This window comes from Artibeus jamaicensis, unplaced genomic scaffold, assembly GCF_021234435.1.
Source record: "Artibeus jamaicensis isolate MK-2021 breed Jamaican fruit bat unplaced genomic scaffold, CSHL_Jam_final contig_585, whole genome shotgun sequence".
Lineage (NCBI taxonomy): Eukaryota > Metazoa > Chordata > Mammalia > Chiroptera > Phyllostomidae > Artibeus > Artibeus jamaicensis.
The window spans coordinates 9,496,328-9,522,091 of record NW_026521894.1 but is presented as its reverse complement, the minus strand read 5'-3'; the positions used below and the strand labels follow the sequence as shown (position 1 = coordinate 9,522,091).

The following is a 25,764-nucleotide window of genomic DNA, read 5'->3' as shown; positions in this document are numbered from 1 at the left end:
TTTCTTCCTATAGTGGTGGTAAAGGATCCTGGGGAGGAAATAGGAGGAATTTCATAAAAGAAGAGATAAGAAGGGCCGGCCATTCTAAGGAGTGAATAAATGTTCTCTGGGTAGGTCAGGGCAAGGGGCAAGTGTTCTAAAAAATTAAAGAATATATATTTAAAAAATAATGTCAACAATACACCTCAATAAATCTAAAGTAGGTTTTCTGTTAAGTCCCAAACTCAAAACAGTTTTCCAAATTGAATTGATTCGAGTTCATGAAAAAGTCTTTCTTCATGAACAAAGAAAAGATTACACACAAGTGTTCCACTGAGAACAGTGCATGTGAAATGTGTGTCCAGATAAGAGATAATTGCACGTGTAATATCCATAAGGGCAAGAACCAAGATGCTTTTGGTGAGGATGGAGAAGTTTCTGAAGCATGCACTTCAGGATTTGGCGATAGCGAACACATTATGTGTTATATTGAATTACGCCAGATTTATTTGATGTGACCTCAACTTGACAAACTCAGTGACATTTTAAATTTAATCCTCTCTCTAAAGTTTAAACAGGCCTTGATAGGTAAAACGCCAAATTTATCATCAGCATTTTTTGTGGCCCAGGTATCACCTGGGCCTAGCAGAACAGCTCCTTTACCTTTGAATTTTTTTAATTTCCTCCTATAAAATCTTGTATTTATTTTCTGGGGCAAGGCTGGGGACCAGACACCATCTTGTTTTCTCATTTTCCAACTTTTATCAGTCTGTTCCCTTAGAGTCAACCTATAGCTCCTCCTTCTTGTCAGCATGTGAACCCATTTCTTCATATAAATTAGCCCATGCAAATACACAGCTAACCTCATTCATCCAATTGCTTCTTTAGCTTAGCTAGGATGTCCTGTAGCATATTTAATATAATTGAGGAAGTAGACTTTAGCCTTCGTCTAGCAGAAATGCATTAATATATTAGAGACAAGAACATAGTACAATGATGTGTAGAATAATACAATATACTTAAATTTTCATTAAGCAGTAGATCTGAGTACCCATGTGATAAAGCAGGTAGGAACATCGCCTGCAGCTGTGTTCTGGTGGACGTACCCCGGTGGACGTACTCCCGGTTACATCCTCCTGACCAGCACTTATTTTATTGCACAGAAGCACCACATAAATGAATCCTGGAGACTATAATTTAAAGACAGCCAACATTGTAAACACAGCCTCTGGAGGGACATGTAATTGATGCGGTCTTGCTTTGTTAGATGTGTGCTAAAATAACATATTTCACGTGAATTGCTGAGACTGAGGCCACCTGAATCACTAATGCTTTTAAAAGAGGTTTGCATAGAATTCACTTAAATGCAACAGATTCCTTGCCATTCATTTGTAATTTAACAACATAAATGTAACCTTTAAGTTGGTCTCAATCATTCTGTATTGAGAGATAAAGGCTTATTAGTTAACAGACCCATCATTGAGAGACATTTCAAAATGTAAAGCTATTGCCTTCTCTGAAGTGAAAGCATGAGATAAATTACACATTAAAAGAGGGAAACTGATAACTTCTAAAAGAGCTTCACCTTGTCTTAAGAAGAGACTTGTGTCAGTCTCCCCATGTTGGGGTTTAACAAGAGAGACAAGAGTTTTCCTCTTAAGGAAATCTAGGCTGCCAATCTAGGAAGCACAATTGTCAAGTGGAACAGGTGCATTTTCTGATAGTTTCTTATCTAGTAAATGACACACTGGGATTAATATCAGATTTCCATAATATCAATATCTCACACTTAAACAATAACACTTCATATTAGAAAAATAATTCAAAATTGGCCCTGCCTAATAATTGTGCCAGAAGTATCATCATTATTGGCCATAATAATAATAATGCATTGAGAATGCTCCATTCATTCATTTGTTCCACAGTCTTTCATGTACTGTTCATTCATACTTTTAGTCATTGTCATTCATGATATGAAAAAATATACTCAAAATAATCTGTGGACTCATTCTTTTTGGAATCATTTATTGGTTTAAATATTTTATGTGACAATTTAGATTTATACAGTAAATAAATGCATGACTTAAACAGATAGTTTTGTAATGAATTATGTAAATATAACACACTACTATCATTTCTACTTTGTTTTATAAGAAACCCAGGTTTTCATCACTTATTTTTCATATACAAATTTACCTTGTTCCGCAGTGTGAAATACAAAGACATTTTGCATAATGAAACACGCTATTTACATTGTGCACAATTTAACATAATTATGAGTAAACATAATCAAATAAATAAAAAGTGGTATAACATGAAAAGCAAAAAGATACAGTAGATGTTTATAATCCTATAAGTGCTTGCATACTTTTACATTTACTAGTATTCTTAAAATTCTAGTGAAATGAGACATGTTTTGTCATTTCTCTAAACCTGTATTACTGAATAAAGAAAACTATTTTAAAATATAATATGAAACATTAAATGAAACTGTTTTTTAAATTAATGGTACAGGCTTAGAAGATGCATTCATCCTTTAAAAAATGAAAAATAGCTTGACATTTCAAAATATGTGTAATTTAACCATGCCCTACAGATTTATTAGTATATATTACCTGGTATTATTTGATGACATTGTAATATAAGTTTATGATAACTAGATTTTTAAAAGAAATGATTCACAAAGTATAATCTGATAGCAAAATAGCAGATATACAATATTATTTACATTGCAGACCAAACCAAAAATTTAGACCTGTGAAATTACAGCTAATGAATTGGACAAAACATTAAAATAATCATGTGTCTGGTTAAGTGAAACCTACCCCATGCAGAGGAAGTGAAAGAAGGCCCAGCATATTGTAACTATGTATTTTTACTAAGTGGGTTGAGAATCCTATTTATTATTATATACGCTTGAATGTTTGATGGAGATGCATTGGCTGTTTATCATACGCACTGAAATGAGCAGGCATTTTTTTTTAATCTAAAGTACTGTTTGGGATATGATACCCTTTGGTTTTGTAAAATGGCTACTCACAGCTGAAAAATCAGAAGTCAGGTAGGTTGATTTTGAAATAAAGAATGATATGTATCATTTCTGGAATATACTTATTTGGTACATTTTAAGCATAATCAGACAGTTTTGTCACTTGATTAACAATGTTATAACGTAGTTACAGGCAGCTGTTATAAAACTTGAGTGTTTCCAAGGCAAAATTCTCAGGAAGATTTTTTTTTAATAAGGAAAAATCTGGTCATTCAACTCTGAAAAACCATTAACCACTTTTTTCTATTTGAACCAAACCTGACTTCCTTAGTAAGCATAACCAAACATGATGATGTGATTCAATTTCCACATAGAGTAATTTTTGCCCATCTACAGATTCTTAAAGGAGACAACAATTAGTAGCTCACCAAACTAGGCCTTACGTATCAATTCAGCAGGAGACAACAGGATAGAGGGAAAATGGGACTGTGGGTCCCAGCTGGGCAAATTTCATCTCAATTTCTTCTGTTTTTCCTCAACTACATTTTCTCTATTTTTACATTCATTATTAAAAAATGTTTCCCTCAAGAAATAAGAAATGATAAAGTTATTAAGGGTCCTATTTCTTAATTTGAATAAGTATTATGATTGTCTATCATTTCAAGACAAATGCTTTCTTACGACTGAAAATCACAGGAAGAAATTAATTGGTAGTTTCATAACTGTCAATGTATATGGTAGCTGCCTGTTTTTCTCACAGTTTCAAAATAATTTGATCAGTGTAAAATACATAATTGATTAACACAGAAATTCTTCCTTTTAGAATTGTTTAATTTTCCAAAGTTCTCATATCCCTATCTTTGTTTGACTGTCTGATGCAATAGAGTAGAGGAACCCTGAGGCGTGTGACAAAGAAGTCCAGATGAGAATAAGACCCAAAAGTCAAAGGCATTTGATGTAGTGAAGCGTATCTTTCCAGAGAGAAAAAAGCTGTATCATTTTTATATATTTTCCATTACCGAACACAAACAACATCATGGAGACAATATGTGAAGTAGTTTGAATGTAATACTAGTACACTAACACAAGCAAAACATAAATAAGATAAAATATTTAGTTTTAGAAATTAAAGATTCTTTAAATCTTGTTGAAGTACTGTTAAAATTATTGTAGTGTTGAGGGTACCTAAAATTCAAGCACATACTCTTCTGTCTTCCTCACTCTTATTTTTTCAATAAGATATTTTACTTTTGTTCCTTATGAATAAAAATGTCTGCTATAAATAATTGAAATTTCCCTGCAAAAAATGGCTTTGAATTGAGATTCATAAATGATTGATCCCTTGATGTATCATAAAATGACCCAACCTGTCTTTTTGTACTTAAGAACTTGGCAATTTGTTAATTCTGGCAAATAAATAAAAGTTATGGTTATAAATAGCTATTTGAATATATGTCAAAATCTCAAAGACATGGAGCTAACAATTATGAAGTACATTGTATGTTGCTTTTTCAATAGAGTAGCCTTATAACATTGATGGCAAATGTTTTCAGACCCTCACAAAAGAATTCAAAATGCCATACTGTGTGAAACCAAGTTACAGAGGGCTGTACAGGAAGCAAGACCCGTTATTGGTCACTTCTGGGTAAAGAGATAGTAAAAGTATGTTGTATTTGGTATATTCACCTTATTGGAAAGTAGTTTATAGGAAACAATTTCCCTACAAATAGGAGATACGGAGATACTTTTTTCTGTTTCAATCTTTAGCAGCGTGATACCCAAGTAAAATTTTACTATTTAAAAATCAAATAATTTTTCTAAATTAAGATGTTTGTAGGGGAAAAATATGAGGTTGTCCTAAAAGGTTTGTCCTAATACCTCTTAAGAAAATGTTTAAATTCAGCTAAAAGAAACAACATATATATTTTTAGAGCCATATTTCTCTTAACATATGAAGTCTCTGGAAGCCCAGGTCTCAATTTTCTCATTGGGTTAGATCAATTTCTAACCCAAATGATCTATATCTAATGTCCACCCTTGTTTCCTTACTCACTAGCCCACAGTGTTCAACCATGTAACATTGAAATGGGGGGGCACCAAAATAATATTCAGTTTTTACATCCTCATAAGAGAGCAACAAAAAGAGAAAAAAGAGAGAAAGGAGGAATGTGAGGAGGAGGAAAGGAGGCAAGAAGAGAAAGTAGGAAGGGAAAAAGGGAGGAGAGAGAAGGAAAAGATAGAATAAAAGACAGAGAGAGAGGCTGAGAATACTGAGAAACTTTAAGAACCTAATTAGTTTACTTCGCAGAATACCTTTACATATAGTCCACTCATGTTACATTCACCAGCAGTCTCATTAAGAAATAATATTAAATTCTGTTGATATTGAGCCACACTCAATATTTAGACTCTTGCATGGGTTCTCGTTATCATAAAGAATACACTAATATTTAATTAGATCATACAGCCAGTATTGATTAAAGACATAATACCAAGTTTTCCCAACAGAAAACGTCTATACTGGTGGGTATACATAATGGAAGAAGTTATTTTAGTCCCTTTTAATAGTTTCACTCTTATTAGCATACTTAAGTTTCTCTTTTATCAAAGTTTGACATGCTGAATTTTGTATTCTGTTAACTATGATACTGTGTTTAATATCTATGTAGTTGGTCCTTGAACAATGTGAGAAATTAGTGCCACCAACCCCCATGAAGTTGAAAATCCATGTATAACTGTGACTCCCCCAAAACTCAGTTGTCCCTGGATATTTGAGCGGGATTCATTCTAGAACCCTGGCAGATACCCAAATCCATGGATGTCCAAGTCCCGTATATGAAATGGCATGGGACATTGAGTGCAGTGGGTCTTCTGCATCCACGGATTCCCAGCCACAGATTGAAGTTACTGTTTTCTATCTGCAGTTGCTTGAATCCATGAATGCAAAATCTGGAGATTAAAGGGCCACTTGTGTATTTGTTGGAAAAATGCATGTGTAAGTGGACCTGCACAGTTCAAACCTGTATTGTTCAAGGGTCAACTGTAATCAGTTAGCCTCACCATCTATTTTTAGCTTTTTCATTCCAGGTTAGCGGTGTTGGGCTATAGACATTATTTAAATATATGCAAAACTTGATTTTTCTATCTTTTTTTCTATTCCATATTGGTGTCCTTTCTTAATTTTTTTTGCAGTCCAGCTGAATCCAGCTAAAGTACTTCAAATATACTCATAAGATGGGATACTTTCCATAGACAGGTACTCATTTGCATTTTAGTAGGAGAATTCTTTCAGAAAGGATAAAAAAGTATTTTTAAGGATCAAAAGAAAGGGCAATGAGTACCTATTATTAAGTTGAGTTACCTAATAAATGAAAAGAATGGACTTTTAGCCCTGGCTGGTGTAGCTCAGTGGATTGATCTCAGGCTTCGCACCAAAGGACTGCCAGTTTGATTCCCAGGCTGGGCACATGCCTGGGTTGCAGGCCAGTTCCCAGTGGGGGCCACGTGAGAGGCAACCACAGATTGATGTTTCTCACTCTCTCTTTCTCCCTCCCTCTACTCTCTCTAAATGAATAAATAAAATCTTTTAAAAAAAGAAAAAGAAAAGAATGGATTTTGTAAGTGCTTGGTGATACACTTGAAACAAATTTTAAAAACAGGAATAATAATTTTGGCTGCTATCCACTAGTAATTATCTTTTCACAACAAGACCAAAAATCAAAAATCAAAAAACTTCCCTGAATTACTGTAGATAATTATACAGTCATCTAGGTTACCTTATCCTTCTTGGCTAAAATGAGATCTACTATAAGAATTAGTTTTTTCTTCTTGACAATAATTTCTAGTCAAATAATACAAAATCAATTTATTTAAGATTCCAAGCCAAAGTTGGATTTTTATTTCAACATGATGATTTATACCAATAAGATTTAAAGGGAGGTTTCATAATGTTTTGCTTCGCTTTAACTAGGATGCTTTGAACCAAAAGAGCTATAAAAAAGGAGGACTTTTAAGTGATTATACACAAATATAATGATACAGATCACCCATCTAAATAGAAACCCATACTCTCTTATTAGGCTTGAAAGTTAGTTATATTAGCCATAGAGGAAAGCTTGTTGGGAGGCAACAATGGAATTGTTTTTAGGATTTGAGGTTTCATTGGGTATGAAAACACATAGTTTCTTGTTAGAGGTCATGTGCTGTTCAAATGATTTTAACCGAAAGTAGCTTTGACTCAGATTTTATTTTGAGAAGCTTGAGAGGTTTTGCCCTATATGCAAATTTGAACGTCTAAATACAGTATTCTTTGACTGTTATCCTTAACCCTTATATTATTAAAAATAGTTTATTATTTTAGGTAAATTATGTTACCAAATTTGCAAACCATGGCTCAATGCCACAATTTGTAAGTTTGTCTTATTTATGATATTGTCTACATCTTTATTTTCTTCCAGAATAAAGAACATGGAGAAAAAAATAATTAAAATATAATTTATAATTATATGTTATCTCTGGGGGATAAAACCTTAACACATATTACATCAACAAAATTGTCTTTATGTTGTAAAATATGATACATTTAGAAAACATTCAGAAGGCTCTAGCATTCTCACTGTTGGATATAAGTAAGCTGACTTTTCTGAAACAGAATATCTTTATCCTAAATTATTTTTCTAACTGATTATTCTGATTAAAAATTGTTCAGGTGTATTTACTCCTTTTAAAATTTCTGTTCTAATCAAACTCTGCTTGAATTAACCGATTGTGTGTAAGTGAAACATCTTTGGATGATAATAAGAAGTTACCTAAGGACTTTTAATACTGGCAGACACAGTCATCTTCATCTCTCCCACTGCACACCATCAAATGCTATGGGGTGACTCTCTCCCAAGCTCCAACTCCCTGAATGAGATGGATGGATGGTCACATCAGAAAGGCTTCTACCTACTCTAAAATTGAGCACATGTTTTGCTAGCACCCAAGACTTCATTTCAGAGCAGTGTGAAAAAGAACATAGAATATAGTATAGGCCCCGGGATGATTTTAGGACATAGAATAAATATTTCTCATTCTTTGTGATTAAGTTTTAAAACTAGGGAAGGAAAGTTTTCATAATGTCAGAATTTTTAAAAAAGGATGTATAAAATCGAATTGTATTTTTCCCACTGAATGTTAGCTCAGCCAGGAATGCTATAAAAGGCAGGGAGGAGGGGAGTTTTATTTTCCTATCAATTGCACACTGATAGTCTGTTCTTTTGTGCTAATTTTGACAGCTTTTCCGTGACATCTGGCAGAGCTGGTATCTGGCCCTCTTCGTTCCTTCGGTCTAGATGTTCTGACACTTCACCATCGTCAGTGTAACCAAGCCTAGTCCTGCCTTCACAGGGTTTCTGTACACAGCAGCTCTGGGAGTTTGGAATCCCGGCTTCACTGATCTGTGCAGCTGCTGATCAGAGAGCCTGACACCACCCCCTAAGAACATTGAAAAGGGCTTCAAAAGGATCCTCTCTCCTCTTGTTAAAATAAGAATGACCACCAGTTAAAAAAGTCATCTGACCCTCATTAAACCACATCTCTATTATGTAAACTGCGTCTCCTTTCAGAGTATCTATACTGTCATGAAAAAAACAAGTAGATCTCTTTGTTCCATCTCACCTAAGGCCCCCACCCATGTCACTGCTCCATCTGTTTCTGTGTCCTGAGGCTGATGTATAATTAACTTCCAGACAGCATAAAAGGAGAAACAGTCTTTAAAAAGTGAGGTGATGTGAGAAGCAATTTTGTACATTTCTGATTTTTACCTCAATTAGTACATTACTGCCCTACTTACATTTAATTACATTTAGTAGACCGCATTAAAAATATATTTAGTAGAATCCCTTCTTTATCTACAAATAGTGAAAAGGCCACAGAGGAAGTCTGAATATAAACCAATTACTTTATTTTTAAAATATGCATTAAAAGAATCAGAAACAAGCAATTACTTAGGCTTGCCATTTAGTTTTGCTTCTGTCTTCTGCTTTCAGATATTAAGGAACAATACTTAAGTCTAATAATATAAAGGATGATCTTTCCAACTAGATGAATTAACTGAGAAGATAAATTCACTGTAATTTAATAGTTTCAAGCTATTTTCATTATTATAATAATCAAAAGCATGTTTATTAAGGGTTAAGCATTGAATGATATACAAAGATAGCTGTCAAAACTTTCTCAGTGAATCAACAATCCTATTTGATTTATACAGGGAAATTTTCTCAGCTGTGGGCAGGATAATGCTAATTTAAGTTTTGCCACAGGTAATGGGAACTTAAAATACTAGCAAACCCACTCTCCATTCCAGCTATATTCAGATTCATGATTAGAAAAGAGTTTACCCAGCTAGGCAATAATAGGAGCTATAATCTTATTTACAGGCTTAAGAATAGATTTAAGCTCATAGGATTTGCTAGATAATAATCTGTTCCTTAGAAGATCCTTAATGTAACATAAGTTCATGAGTTGCTTTTAGCTGTAATCCTAATACATTATTCTAAATTATGGAAGGGTAATTTAACTATCAAAAGACTGAATATTATTCACTATGCCACATTTGATTAAAATTATATTTTAAGAAGTAAAACTATATAAATTATTCTCTTTGAAATCTGCAAGCTCTGGTACTATTATCAAAATAGCTAAGAGGAGCAGATTATGTTCAATATGACTACAAAATCATTTTCAGATGTTTCTTAATTACACTACATACGATTTTCAACCATATTCTGAAAACAAAATACTATTACACTTACTAAACACTTGTCTTCATAGAAAACAGTGGTAATAAGCTTCTTTTATCTCTAATCTTTCATCTTCTAAAACCTTATCAAAGCTACAGTTGCATTAATTGTCCTAAGACCCATCTGTATTTTCGTAAAGCCTACATTCTCAGTCAACTCATCCAACATGTGTTCTGCTTCTTCTCAAATATCAGTCCTTAACTGCTCCTTAGTATCATATACTGTGAAGATCTGAAAATTTGGGCAACATTACATACATATGCATTTCTTTAGAGAAATATTATCATAGGTATTTTGAAAATTATACAACAGAAATAATTTGATAGTATATTAATTGCCTTAAAGCATGTGTACAATTGAAAGACTTCTGAGAGAACAGATTAAGTATGTCATTTTCTCAATTGATTTTTATCTGAGTTATCACTTGCTCCTCATTTTACTGTAGTAAAATGGTGAATATTCTTTCAAAGTTCACAGCAGATTATTGCTTATATAGAACATGTCTCTATTTCCCTAAAAGCTCTATGACATGCACAAAAGTGCAAGGTTCAGATGGTAACACCATCATGGCTTAAATTATTGCTTAAAAGGTTGTTGCAAGGTATTGCTAGGGAATCCTTTTTAGATGAATGTACAGTTTGACGTCAAAAGTACAGAGTGAGACTAAATATTAAGCTGATTTTTATAACATGAACATTAAAGCATTCGGAATAAGGCTATCACTTGACATTTGCTTCTTTGTACAAAAGTTCATAGCTGATATCTTGATGATGAGGATCAATGAATATTGTGATGTACTACTGCACACTCCAGGCAGTAACTAACAAAACAGGACCATGTCCAGTATGCCTACTAGCCCTACAGTGAGCCATATTCATCAGCGTTGATTTCTATCTCTAATAATTTTGAAGACTCAGATTCAAAAAGTAGACAATAAATTTGAAACCAAAGCTAAAATTAAAACTTGTGAAAAAATAATGCCATGAAGCTTGGAATATTTAGCTTTCAAAATAACTACAAATAAAATAATATATTGCTGTCTTAGTCAACTTGTATTTATTCCTAGTAATTGAGATTATTTTAATACTTTTTGATGATCTCCAAATCTGGCTATATATTAGCATTACCTAGAGTGATTTTCTAACTATGATTACTGTGTCATACTTGAGACCTACTGAATCCAAATCTCTGAAGGTAAAGCCTAGCAATTTGTATTCCTAAAACCTTCCTTGGTAATTTGTTTGAAACCAGACAGATACTGCCAAGTTGATGAGTTGAACCATTGAACAGTATTATCTCTTAACACAAATGGGATGGCAATGAGATACTTGACTGATCAGTCACAACATACTAGAAATAAAGACACTAACTTAACTTTCCTACATCTCAATTCCTCCCAGAATGCCACTCCTTTTAACCTTGAAGTAGTTATGTTCAACACACACACACAAGAATATTCATTACTTTAAAAAACAAACTATTTTACAACATGAGATTGACTGTGATTCTGTCTATGTTATAAATATAGCAATGACTTCTTTCAATGAAAGAAAGAAGGAGGAAAGAAGAGACAAAGGAGGAAAAGAAACAATAAAAGTGGTAGGACAATACTGAGGTTTCAATTGTTTGAATCAAGCGTGAGGAAAGAATTTTGCACACTATTTTAATATATCCTGACAAGATGTATGTTAATCTGTAGATAGTATCAGTGTCTGTTCTTCAGCCCCCACCACAAGGATCTTGAAATTGAGTCCACAGCTGGGATCAATTTACACATTTAACAATAAAATTTGTTCATTTTAACATAATTTATGTGTATGTTAAATCAGCTGGCTGTGAATTAAGTATATTGACATCAGAAAATGCATATTCATATCAGAGCTACCCATAAGAATCACTCAGAAGGGAATATGTTAAACTTTAATAAGTCAGCCTCTCATGTGTCATGGTTTTCAGGCTGTATCTCATAACACATGTTCATAGAAGCCTCTGAAATGACAGTTTTTATAGTTCAAGATCTGTAATCTCATCATAGAAGTACCCAGGTTATAACATGAGACTTGGTTGTTGGTCTCGACCATATAGGTATTGTATTGTTGGCTGAACAGCATCTGGTGCCACCCACAGCCTATGTAAAGTCATGTATAATTTATTCAAAGGAATGTTCAATGAAGTTATATCAGATGCTTGGAGTCAGATTGTATTTTGAAGAAAAAGCAGAGAGGAGCTTTGATCTCAACAGTGCCCCAGCACAACTGGGATGGTTAGTTCGCTTCAGAAGTGCGCTGTTGTTTGGGCCTGAAGTGTGAATCTTTCTACCAGCCTGAAACAGGCCTCAGAAACTCTTTCGGTGCCCATGTGAGGTTCAGAGGTACAGAGGACAGTGTTTCACGGGGGCTGGGCTTGAGTGGGCAGGATGGTTTCCAGTGGCAGCATGGAGTAAGAGAGGGTCTGGGTATGGGCTAAGCAGTGCTCAAAATGCACAACAAGATACCCATTGTAGAAGTTTTACTCTCCACCCTGATAATCCACAACACCTGCCCTCAACCCAGAGAGCCTTCCTGAAATATATTTAATGATGGTCACAATCTTGTGCTCCCTCTTCATACCTCACAATCCCAAACACATTATTTGAACTGGTAGCAATATGATTCTGTATAAAACAGAGTCTGGTGGTTCTCCAATTCCTCTGTAGCTTTGCCTTTTGTACCTATCAATTTAGTTTTGCTTTATTGCTGGAGCTCTTTGGAGGAATTTGTAGAATTAAAAGCTTTGCTGCACTTGTAAATTAGTACTTTAGTTTAGGTGGTTGTCCTGTTCTGCTCTGTTTTTCTAGGAGAAGCACACACTTTTACATTTTCATAATAAAACACTGTGGTCTCAATACCATTGTCACCAGACAAGCAGAACAACAGTGAGACTATGAGAGGCCACAAGGAAGTATTGGGTCCACAGACCTCTCTCCAGTCTCAGCCACCAGTGTCTGTCTCAGCAGGTCATCACTCACTGACAGCCATGTAGTCAGGGGTTAAAAACTAAACCCCAAATAATTTAAAACATAAGAGAAGAAATTAATATCAGGGAAGATTTTAAACATTTGGATCCTTCTCCACACCACATTACACAGCATTTCTCTAGGCATCAAGTATTATTTTTTAATTATGGCTGGCATTACCTATTAAGGTTCACAAAGCACATACTGTGCAGTACGTGTTGGGTACACATGGGGGGTTCTGACTTTGTTAGATAACTGACTTATTTCCAGATGATGACCTCGTCTCCATCACAATCATGCTGATGCCACTGAAAAGCTGTGGTCTTGATAGCTCGTGATAAAGTGACTTCTTCTGATCTTTTGCTTGAAAGAACACTAAAACAAGAGCTACAAGTGCCAAGTTATATTTAAAGTATCCCTTGTAGAGTGTGTTAAAGCCATTTCCCTAATTTAATACCACTTGATTTCAATGGTGCATCCATTTAAATTCCTTTTAATCTGCCTGGCTAAAGTGAATGATGGGTGTAGTGGTTTGTAGGTGAGAAGACTGTGTAGATGTTAGTCAGATGAAACAACAACTACCACCCCTTGTTATAGCCACAATTGCTAATGGAAATATGGAAGACAAAAATATGATGCTTTTTCACAGCTTCTAAATTCTATGACTACAACTAGAGTGAACAGCCATTTAAAACTATACCTTGCAAACATATATAGCAACAGTGTAACTATAATAATTAATTGTACTAAATTGGCAAAATGCTAACAGATTGAACCATTGTCTCAGGCTATAGCTTTAAAGATACATGTAGATTATATTGCATGAAAAATGTAGTTTATATCATGTCTGTGATATTTAACAGGTCTCTGGCATATTCTTCATTGTGACATTTATGAAAATGTAAATGCTACTTCTTCTCTAAGTAAAATCATATAAACTAAGAAAGAGTTTGTTATTCTTCTGACATACTTAATGCATATACAATTCTTGTTTTGGGCCCTATTACCATGCCAGATAATAAAGTGAATTTCCAGTGATGCTTTTAGAATATGCTCCCATAGGTGATCATAAGTATAGAGAGAATAACTATATGTTTAGAATAGTCACCTAAACAGATCTTTACAAGAAGCAGAGAAACAGATTGGATGATTCCTGGAAGTGCCTTTCAGCCTTATGGTTATACATTATACATTGATTACTGCCAAAACATTTATTGATTCACCATATCATAATAAACTCGTAGCTACTGTGCAGAATAAGCATAAATGACTTCAGTGAGCTGGGTTCTTCCCCATGCTCCTACACTATAAGGAGACCACCAACATAGCTGGGGGTTCCCTGTTCTCGGCATGAGGGCTGTACCACTTGCCCCTGTTCCCTATGAAGGAAGTGCATTAATCTCCAAGTGCCCTGAAGAGTTCTTTTGTGAGTGATTACTCCCATGAGAGCACCTTGTCCTCAGCCTACACAGCCTCTCATAAACCCCCTGGCCATCTTACCCCAGGGGGTTAAAAACAGAGACCTAGACTCAGAGAAGAGAGAGAGACAGGCAAGGATTCAGAGTTCCATGTCTAGGTCCCGTCCCACATGAAGAGTGTTACCCTGGAGTCCTCATAAGCCCCTGGGCTAGATGGAGTTCAACAGTTATTAAAGTGATCACCATTGTAACAGATACTTTGCATGCCTGTTGATGTTTTCTAGTTACACACTTGGAGAACTTAAAAACACTAATTCAGCCTCATGACGACCCTGACAGTAGTTAATATGCTCTTTAGCTGAGTTATATCATAACAAAATCATAATGCAGCCAAAATCTCTGACCAGAAGAAATATATTCTATTCAATAGACATAAGCTACTAATGAGTGTACCTACTAGAATAAGAAAATGGATACCCTAAGATTTTAAGGAAACAAATGTTTCCTGCTCATTAGCCTTAATAGAAACTTGGGTTTTACATCTGATTCAAAATAGCAAATCCCTGGACACACTGTGCTCCAAATTTCAGGGTGTATCTGTAATAATTTTTCATGCAGTGCTAATTATTGGGAACTGGCCTTCATTTTAGCAGAACATGAGATGGAAGCCTACCTGTAACTATGGTGATTACTAAGTGTAAGGGTTAGACTCACTCCAGTGGTCTGGAGGTGATTCACTGAATTTAAAAGGTAAATCAATCAAACTGAAAAAACAGTTTTTTAAACTGAAAGCCATAAAATACGGGGTTTATTTCCTTGCTTTTTATTATGCAAGAAGAAAACACATTGTTGGCAAAATTCCCTGTACCTTTCTCACTGCTGCCAGTATCAAGGAATTTGCTCCCAAAAGCAGCCTTAAGAGTCACCCGCCATGAAGGGGGTGGGGAAGTATGCCATGTCACTTAGTAGGCTACCCTTCATTAGAATGCAGTTTAGTACATTGTAATAACTACCTGTATTTGTAAGTGCTAAGTTGAAAAGTGCCCGGTGTAAAGAGCATTTTGTTTTGACTGGTATTTGCTGGAAGATGGCAGAAAGACCTTTCTTCAATCTTGGTTATAGATAAATCCTCTATTAGGAAATTCCATTAACTCTGGGTTACATGCTACAATAATCAAATCTAAAGGATATATTTTCTAAGCAGACGTACAGTGCCTTCTCATTATCTGAAATCCTTGGTCATATGTATTCTCAATCTAAGCACTAATGAGTAAAACTATATTCAATTAATAGGTTAGAGTTACATAATGTACCAACCATACAGTAGCAGACTCTGAAAATGTTATGTGAAATGTAATTATCTAGAAGAGATATGTATAAAAATAGGTAATATTCCTAAAATAGTTTGCTGAGTTACAGTTCTTCCTGCTGGGAAGTTTACCACACTGCCATGATATACATAAGAAATGTCTGTTCAGAAGCACAAAATTAGAAAATATTCTTCACATACCATCTCACTAAATGTAAGAATATATAATCAAAACTGGCTCTTAAGAGTGACACAAATGCATAGGGAAAGATACCTGTATGTGTGACAAACACAAAAACATGAAGTCTATTTATTGGTTAGTTTGGAAAGGGGGCCCGTACTTGTTATTAAAATACATATATGACAAGAAACACTCATATGGATGGACACACCTGATTCCTCCCCCTACCCTCCAGTTTTTCTGACAGTCATCACCCACCTTTTTCTAGGATTATTGCCTGACATAACATAAATTCTGCTGTGTGTTCTCAACAAAGCAGTGAAAGAGAATCTCTTTCCGCACTCCTGTCGTGACCCATGATCTGGGCTTGTGCTTTTGGAGGAGTCTTTGATCTGTAGCAGGTCTCAGAGGCTGGTCTCCCGGAGGAACATGGTGCCGATGTTGTACGAGACCTTCTTTATCCTCGATGAAGAAAGAGAAGGCTTTGGCTGTTTAGGACCAGTCCTTAATTCCAGGAAATAGCAGATTCCAGGGATTTCCTTTGGAAAGTTGTCTGGAAGCTCTTCACGGGACCGAGGGATGAATGTGAAACTTTCTTCCCGTTTTAATAATCTAAGAGGAAAATATTGACAGTGTGAATCAAATAAGCAGGGGAAATGTAAATAAATGGACAAAAATGTTCAAGACTCAGGAACCCAGTCAATGATTGTGCTCATGCTAATGCCCCTAGTTCTTTGTTTTGATGTGGCCTTCACAGAACTCCAAATACTAGGAAATGTTATTTCTCAGGAGAGATCCCCTCATGCAATAATAATAATTACAACAAGCTATTGCTAGTACTACCTGAAAATATTTGTTCAAGCTTGATTTCTTTCTAAAAAGTATTACTTGGAAATATTTGTTTAAATTTAATTTTTCCCTAAAAAAGAGGATAAGGAAACTGCATAATACAAGTTTTCAGTCAAACATAAAGGCTTTACAATTTAGGCTTTGAAAACCTACCTAGATTTCAGAGCACCCCTTCTATGTTTTGTAGACTCTTGATAAGCTTTAAATGTGTATCCTTTATGTCTGGCATGCAGACCAAGCGTTTGGCTTTGTAGAACACCATTCATGACTTCTAGTGTCCCTGATCCAGGCTACTGGTTTCTGGCAATACACATTTTTCTGAACTCACTAGTATTATTTGTCAAACAGCTGCAATCTTCCCTTCCAGTCGCACTTAAAGACCCTTTTTTAGTACACGCAGACTGGTTTTACTCTTTCTCAGTCTCATGAAAGGTTCAGATGGATACTCGTGCCTAAAAATGTGGCTCAGCAATTCAATTAGCTCTGACTTTTGGGCTGCTTCTTGTTGGCCAAGAAAAATCTTCTAGACACAAGGATAATGATAAACAGAATGGAACCAAAGAAGCTCAAAGTTATATCAACAGAAATAAAAACAGTGGATAAAATAAGCAGAAAATAATTACTGAATAAACAAAAAACAAAGCAGTAATATAAAAGCAGTATAAAACTGAATGGGCTAAATACCACAAGAAAAGTGGGTATAAATGGTGTTTAAGTCTAAAAGAGGAAAAATGTTCACAGTAGGAGGATCATGAAGGCTTCATAGGAGAGATATTACTTACACATGCGAAGACTTTCAAAAAAGTGAGTGTGGAGTACAACACGATCAGAGGTTTAGAAACAAGAACATTAGGGTCAGGACTGACACGTTTTCAATCATTTGATAACATCGCAGAATAAGGCCAGAGAGTTAAGGCCAAAGTACTAGATTAAGACAAAGCTTTGAAACCCTAAATTAAAAGTTTAGACTTACTTGGAAGGCCTCATGGAACCAAATGCATCACCTTTTCCTCTCATTCTTATAAGAGAAGTTAATGTTAACAAGTCATAAAACGTAAGAGGGGGGCTGGGGAAAAAAAACCTTCATGACAGAGAGAAAGCAATAACAAAAATTGTATGAAAATATAAAATCATCACACAAGCAATGATAATTTATACACTAAGGAAAAAAAGAAAATGAATCATTGCTTTTCAAATATTCTTAATGGATAAAAATATTCTCTGAAAATAACAGTTGGTAGTCTAAGAATTTTTATAATATGAGCAATCTATATTTACTTTTATGAGCTAGTATTGTACCATAGTATTTTTATCATTTTATTTTTTTCTTTTTAATTTTTAAGTATATTTTATTGATTATACCACTAGGGTTATCCCATTTTTTTCTCCTTTGCCCCCCTCTACCTGGTACCCACCTCCCCTCCAGTGATGCCCTGCACTCTTAGTTCATGTCCATGGGTCATGCATATAAGCTCTTTGGCTTCTCCATCATCTATACTGTTCTCAACATCCTCCCATCTATTTTTTATCTACCCAATTATGTTTCTAAATCCCTATGCCTTTCCCTCCTTCCCCCTTTCTTCTTCCCAGCTGATAACCCTCCAAATGATCTCCATATCTACAATTGTATTACTTTTCTAGTTGTTTGCTTAGTTTGTTTTTGTTTTTTAGATTTTGTTGCTGATAGTTGTAAGTTTGTTGTCATTTTAATGTTCATAGTTTTGAACTTCTTTTTCTTAAATGAAACCATGTTGATGAACTCCTTTAGCTTTACCTTGTTTGGGAAGCATTTTATCTGCCCTTCAATTCTTTTTAAAAAATATATTTTATTAATTATGCCATTGTGACTGTTCTATTTACCCCCTTCATTCACCTCCACCCTGCATACCCCCTCCCCCACCATTCCCTCCCTTTAGTTTATGACCACGTGTCTCAAGTTCTTTAGATTCTATATTTCCCATACTATTCTTGCCTTCCCCCCTATCTATTTTCTACCTACCATCTATGCTACTTATTTTCCTTCAATTCTAAATGATAGCTTGGCTGCATAAAGGAATCTTAGTTGCATGTCCTTGCTTTTCATCACTTTGTGTACTTCTGGCCTGCAAAATTTCTTTTGAGAAATCAGCAGACAGTATTATGGGAACTCCTTTGTAGGTAACTCTCTGCTTTTCACTTGCTGCATTTAAGATTCTCTCTTTATCTTTAAACTTTGGCATTTTAATTATGATGTGTCTTGGTGTGGAACTTCTTGGGTCCAACTTGTTTGGGACTCTCTGTGCTTCCTGGACTTGTATATCTATTTCCTTTGCCAAATTAGGGAAGTTCTCTTTCATTATATTATCAAATAAATTTTCAATTTCTTGCTTTTCCCCTTCTTTTTCTGGCATCCCTATGAGTCAGATGTTGCCCTTTTTAGAGATATCCCAGTCTTCTTAAACTTTTTTTTAAAATTCTTGTTTCTTCATTTTGTTCTGGTTGAATTTCTTTCTTTCTTATGTTCCAAATTGTTGATTGGAATCCTGGTTTCCTTCCCTTCACTGTTGGTTGTCCTGTGGATTTTTCTTTATTTCCCTTAGTATAGCCTTCATTTCTTCCCTTATACTTTTGCCATATTCAATGAGATAGTTGAGCATTCTGACCACCAGTGTTTTGAACTCTGCATCTAATAGGTTGGCTATCTCGGCATTGCTTAGTTCCTTTTATGGGGTTTTGTTCTGTTCCTTCATTTGGGCCATATTTCTTTGTCTCCTCCTTTTGTCAGCTTCCTTGTGTCTGCATACTAAGTAGAGTTGCTTTGATTTCCTGTTCTAGCACACCTGTTAGGGTGTATGGGGCAGAACTTTGGGAATTGCCAGGACTAGGTGACCTACTTCCCTGCTTTATGGCTTGTGGGGGAGAAGTCGAAGAGGGAACAACACTGCTGCTGTGGCGACTTCTGGGGCTTGTCTGGCACTCGCCCCTTTTCTAGTCACTTTATCCACTTCCCATATGCAACTGGTGCCTCTCTAGCCGCTGTCCTGATTGTGATTCCCAGGGTTGGGTGGGTTTGTGTGTAGTCCGGGCTCTCCTGAGAGACTAGCAGTTTCTTCTGCCACCCCAACCCCCACTGGGTTTTCATCCAGAAGTTATGAGGCTTTCTTTTTCCCAGCACTGGAACCCTGGGCTGGGTGGTCTGGCCTGGGGATGGGATGGCTGGCTCATAAGGTGTCCCCCTGATTTTTATCACCACACATGAATGTGGGACTGCCCATTCTACTGGCCACTGCTGCCCCACCACCCCAGCTCGCCGCTGCCACACACTGGATCTTCTCTGCCCCGACTCTCAGTCTCTGCCCGTCCTACCAATATGGATGAATACAGTTTCTTTAAACCCTTGACTGTCAGACATCCATATAGCTTTGGGTGTTTTTCTGGGTGATTTTCTGGCAGCTCTTGGTGTTTTTTATTTTTAAGTTAGTCGTGTTCCTTCTTACAGTTGCACAATGAAGCAAAGCATGTCTACCTATGCCTCCATCTTGACCAGAAGCCCCCACAATAGTACTTTTGCTTTGTAAATAATTTTTAAAAACAGCTCTATTTTACCATTCCTTTAAAAATATTATAGAATGATAATATTAATGTGGGATATAGAAAAGCAAGGTTCATTTAACATTTCAACATCCTTTCAAATGCCTTATCTCATTACATCCACAGAACAGAACCCCCTATGCAAGAGCTATTCTCTGACAAATATATGGGGGGGCGAAAGTGAGGCCACAGTGAATTGCAGTGATTTGCTCATGGAAGTAGTAAGACAGTTGCCACACCAGATCCGTTAATTTGTAGTCAAGCTGACCCTTACAGTAAATAATAAGACTGCAGTAAGACAGCTGTCTGCCACAAAACTGCATTGCAATATAGATGGGGAGTTAATGACAATCCGTATGGACATCATCAGCACTGAGTACTTTCTTTTTGTTTTAGTAGATGTTGATTTTCTTTACCTATACTATGTAACAGTCACTTCAGATATATGTTTGGATTCCCCATATAATACTTTAATTTACCAGTGAATTCCACAATAATTTTGTTTAGCTCAAATAGAACAGTCAACAATGTGCAACAAGTGGGTGTCAATCAGTGACACCAATCAATCCCCAGACATCTTTTGAGTGCCTGTTGCATGCTAAAGTTGTACTCTGAAAGGAGGAGAGTAAGTGGGGATGCCCAGAATGAATTAATGTATAATTATATATAATTCACATTAATATAAATATATATTAATAGTAATTAATATGTATTAATATATGCTTTATATTAATATAAAATTTAAAAGATAAGAAATGCTGAAAGGAACAAATTAGCAATATGAGACAATATATGGTATCACACATGATACAATCCAAAGGAGGAAATTCTGTAGGAAAAAGGCAGAAATGTTGGCTGTGGATCTTAGTACACAAGACAAGAACCAGAGCAATAAGGTTCACTTCCACTGACTACAAAATGGACCATAAGCTCAATCCTTCCAACAAGTTTCCTTAAAGACCCATGATCAACAAATAGGAGAGAGTTACATTCCTCTCTTCCAATTTTAAGCACTCTACTTGCTCTCTTTCACAGTTTGTTCCACCAAATTTTTGACATTTTACTATAATTGAGTTATTCTAACATTGAAAACTAAATTGGATTTACATTTATGAAAGTACTTGTAAGTGACTAAAAGAAGGATATGTAAGCTGTTTTGAATATCAAGAATTTTAAATAATTCACTACATTTTGGCTGGGAGAAAACTTTATAATGAATCCGTTTTTTTTAGATTTTATTTACTTATATTTAGAGAGAGGGGCAGGGAGAGAGAAAGAGATGGGAGAGAAACATCAATGTGTGATTATTTCTCACACATTCCTCACCAGGGACCTGGCCCACAACCCATGCATATGCCCCAACTAGGAATCAAACCAGTGACTCTCCAGTTCACAGGATTGAGTTCACAGCACTCAATCCACTGAGCTACACCAGCAGGACTAATGAATCAATCTTTTGACTATTTAAATACAGCTCAGATATACCACACTAAAAATTTACAGACAATACATTTTTATACAGTTATATTCTTTTTCCAAATAAACATTTTGGTATCAATAGATTAAATACAATTTTACCTTTCAATAATAAAAATGAGAGCACATAAGGATAAATTGATATCCAGGATTTATCACCCTCTTTACTTATATATGAGAACTTCAAAATGCAACACCCAGATGACTGCTGATGGGAACAACTGAATGAGTGACTGGTGGGTCTGCACAGGAGGTCAGGGGACGTGTTCACACAGTTGCCTGGTGGTGATGTGAATCACTGTGCTGAATAAAATGATCAAATATGTATGCAAGGATTAGGAATTTAGACACCAAACACCCCAGGAACCTCTGATCCCCTCTGAAATGCTTTGTTAAGTCCAAGTCCCTGGACTGGCTTTAAAGCTCTGCCTAACAATCTATTTCTTCAGCAACTCAGGACTGATACGGAAGCTGACTTTCTACATAAACCTAAATTAATTCCCAGCTGTAATCCCCAGCTGGTTGACATACAACCTGGGAGTTTGAGCAACAGGTTTAGTAAGTATTTGGAAGCCACACAAATCCTACTTTACCTGCCCGCCACCCTTCCTCCTCTCAACAGAGTTTTTTCTACAAATTGATTTTCAAGATGAAAATTCACTGCTACTTTGGACCAATGACTGTCCCCCAAGCATGCAGGGAAGACAGAGACCATGGAGTTTATGGATCTGCTCCCTCATCACGGCAGAAATGAGGCTGCTCTCTCACTCACTGGGCTGCTGAGTGCCTGCCCATTGTCCTGTTTTCACTTAACAACCAATGTTTGTTGGTGTTGGGAAGTGAGGGTGGGGGATAGTATTGTTTGCTTGTTTATCTTGGTCTTTCATGCTAAAGGCATTCACCAAATGACTAATATACCTGCAAGTCTCTTTGTATTTAAGTGTGAAGCATTAAAATGGAATTGGAAGTTTTTTTGTGTGGCAAGATTTTGTGGAATTATGGCTTTCCCCTGACCATTTCATTGGGGCTCCTAAACATCTGCATATTTAGTGCTCGACCCTTGGACCAATTTGCCTAAATAACAATGTTCCGTTGGTGCCTGTGAGGCTACCCCCGGCTTCTGGCTTTCTGAAAGGGGGCTGGAGAAAAGGGGCTGCAAATCTCAAAGTTCAGTGTGTAGACTCTCACTAAACCCCCTTTATTAACCCACCTGAGTGTAGAGTGGCCTTGATTCAATATAGAGCACAGGTGGCAAACATAAGGCCTGAGAGCAGAATCCACCTCATTTTATCTGGCCTAGCACCTTGTTTCTACCCAGTGTTAGTGTCGATCTCTTGCTTAACAGTTAAGGAGTAGTCACATTTATGCAGTCCTAAAATTACATCTGGCCCTTTGAAGGCAACCGTGAGGCTGACGTGGCCCCGGGAAAAATGAGTTTGAAACCCCCGATACAGAGTGTTTAGATAAACACATGGCTACCCAGTGGTAAACATTTCCAATTTCCCTTGAACTGAGGTTCTGAGTGATTATTAGGTTCCTACAGATAGATTCATTTGCCCAGTATTTGACTGGCAGAAGAGAAGTTGATACCATTTTCCTTCAGCAAGTGACTATTAACACTGGTTATCAAGATTAGAATTTTGCAGAACAAGGATCCAATTTCTAGCTTCCTGAATGTGAAGAGAATAGCCCTGTATTGGTGGCTTTTTCATCTACCTTCCTAATCACTGGGATATATATTTAGGTATTCATTTTTCAGCTTTCTAATGTTTAAAGGGTTGGTGTGATTGTGGCCATGGACCCAAACCTGGACCACTGCAGCTCAGTGGCGGCCTCAGAAGTGCTAGCTTGCTTAACTGGTCAGTTTATATTTTGGATGCATCATTTCAAGATACCCAGCTTAGAACCTGTTTATCCTTTCCATTGATTGTATAAACACATCATCCCTTCACCAAATTTCTTTCTGCTTAAAATACCTGGAGTGGTCTCTACTTCCTGTACATTTTCTGGAATTTTTCTCTGTCATATCTTGGACCTTGTAGATCAGTCCTCTAATTAGTGTCTCAGTGTCTCTCTCTCTTTCCCCTCAGTGTCTCTCCCCCGTCTTCTTCCATCCCTCTGTTGCTATTTAGGTTGCTTCTTATTTGCACCTTTTTCTGTATGTAGTACCCAAGACTTTAGCTTTTTCCTCTGTACTAAGCAAATACCACTTATGTCTATACTTTCCATGTTCCTCTCTTCCATTGTTTTCTCTCTTTTTCCCCCATTCTTTGTATTACATACTGGAAGGGGGCTCCATTTTTTTTTATTTCTTTACTATCATTTTACTACTGTTTCATAGGAGATTAATGAGAAACTCAGGTATTCAATCTCCAGTGTTAAATCAGCAGTTTTTATTGTTGCTAATTAATTGTCTGAATACCTTTTTGCTAAGGAATGCATTTAGAATCTATAATAACATTAAATGCTATGTCTCTGAGTGTTACAGAAGGACGACAATTCTGAAAAAATTTTAAAGATGAAGATTCTTGTGTTTTGTAAGTGTTCTGTAGTTTCTTGAATTTTTCTATTCACCTCCTTCTTCTTACTCGAGTGCCAAAAGGAAGGCATTCTGCTCTGTATCTCAGCTTCGTGCTTCATTGCACCAGTGCCTGATGCAGTTTGAAGCAAGGCCGATGCAACCACAGTTATTGAGTCAACTAGGCAGCATAAAACCCCTGGAATTCGGGGATTTATACTCTGGAAATAACACTCCTGTCCAAACAAAGAAAGTAAGAATGTAGCTCACTATGAAATAAAAGAGAAGAAGGATCTTGTCAAAATTTTATGCGTTTTAAGTTTACAGATATTTTAAGCTGCATATTTGATGGCAATTTTATATGATTGTCATTTTGTGCATTTTAAAAATCAGGTTAATACATGAGTTTCCAAAAAGGGATCCTTTCTTTATATGTATCCTGAAAATTTAAGGCAAAAAGCCTTGCACTACTGTGCCCCCCCCCCGCCCCACCTCACTTCTTTCTGCAACAGCCCTGAGTTCACTATCAATGGCAAAGCAGCTGACTGTGGACGCCATAGTCTGCACGTCTGGTGCTTGCTACAAGTGCATGTTCTGCCACGAATTCCCTATTTCAGTGTTAAAATCAATGCCTCTTAAATGCTCGAACTGTAGAATGCCGAATACCTAACAATGATTCTGCACCATTGGTTTATGTGAATATTGTCAATTTTGACTTTCAACAGCCCCAAAATTCCACTTAACAGACTAAATGCCAGACAGATTTAAAATTCAAAACACTCACTCAAAATTTTTACATGTCAACAGACAGAACTTGAAAAAGAGATGACAAATGAGGCACTAGAAAAGATAACTCAAATCAGTTGTGGTAAAATAATAATGCCTCACATTTTTTTCACTCCTCTAATCAACATTTTTTCTTTAAAAAAAGCTCATCACCATGCTGATCTTTCTGTAGGAAAGACAAAGGACAGAGTGAAAAGAAGAAAATATGCACTTATTCTTATTTTATTTTAATTTTTTGTATCTGTTCTTTTTCATTGTTGTTCAATTACAGTGATCCCCATTTTACCCCCACTACTCTCCCCTTCCCTACCCAACCCCACCTCCCACATTTATTTTTAGAAGTGGAAAAGCCTTCATTAATTTCATTGTAAGATTAGAACCAGAATCAATTTTAAAAATTGTGTGTTCTGTATTTAGAATTAGCCTTAGATGTATAGCACAGAGAACACAGAGTTGTAATGACTTTAGTGCCAAAGAAGGCAAATCAGCCTGAGGAAAATATTTAGGGGCTAGAAAACAAAAGGCAAACTTTAATCATTTTCTTCAAGAAATTTTTTCCTTTTTTTTAAACCTCTTCTTGAACAATGTTTTACAGCACACGTTCCTTGCAAATTCCCCTAATGTGATGTTTCTCAGAATGACTAATTTCTGTGGAGGGCAAGTATGGTAGGTAGTAAACAGGGATGAGACAGGTGCAGAAATTTGGTGGGTAAAGTCCATAAATTTGATCTTTTACCTTTAAGGTCCCCTTTCACCCCACACAGGTGCCACAGGAGCAAATCACCTAATGGCACCGATACAATCATTTAAATCCGTTGCTTCTCTCATTTTCTTTGTGGAGAAGAAACATTTTGACACGATTTATTCCAAACATTATATACTACTCAAATTACACAGAGTTATATGAAACAA

The 25,764-nt window shown here is 36.0% G+C and overlaps 1 protein-coding gene across 1 annotated transcript in view; it reads right to left on the bottom strand.

Moving 5' to 3' along the window:
• Nucleotides 1–2,015: 2,015 nt before the first annotated feature.
• The window catches only part of GUCY1A2 (guanylate cyclase 1 soluble subunit alpha 2), a 307,345-nt gene continuing 283,596 nt past the window's right edge, over nt 2,016–25,764 (bottom strand). Inside the window, exon 8 of the mRNA XM_037153653.2 lies at nt 2,016–16,265. Within this exon, the coding sequence (XP_037009548.2) occupies nt 16,058–16,265 (208 nt within the window). The 3' untranslated portion in view covers nt 2,016–16,057. The remainder of the gene's footprint in view (nt 16,266–25,764) is intronic.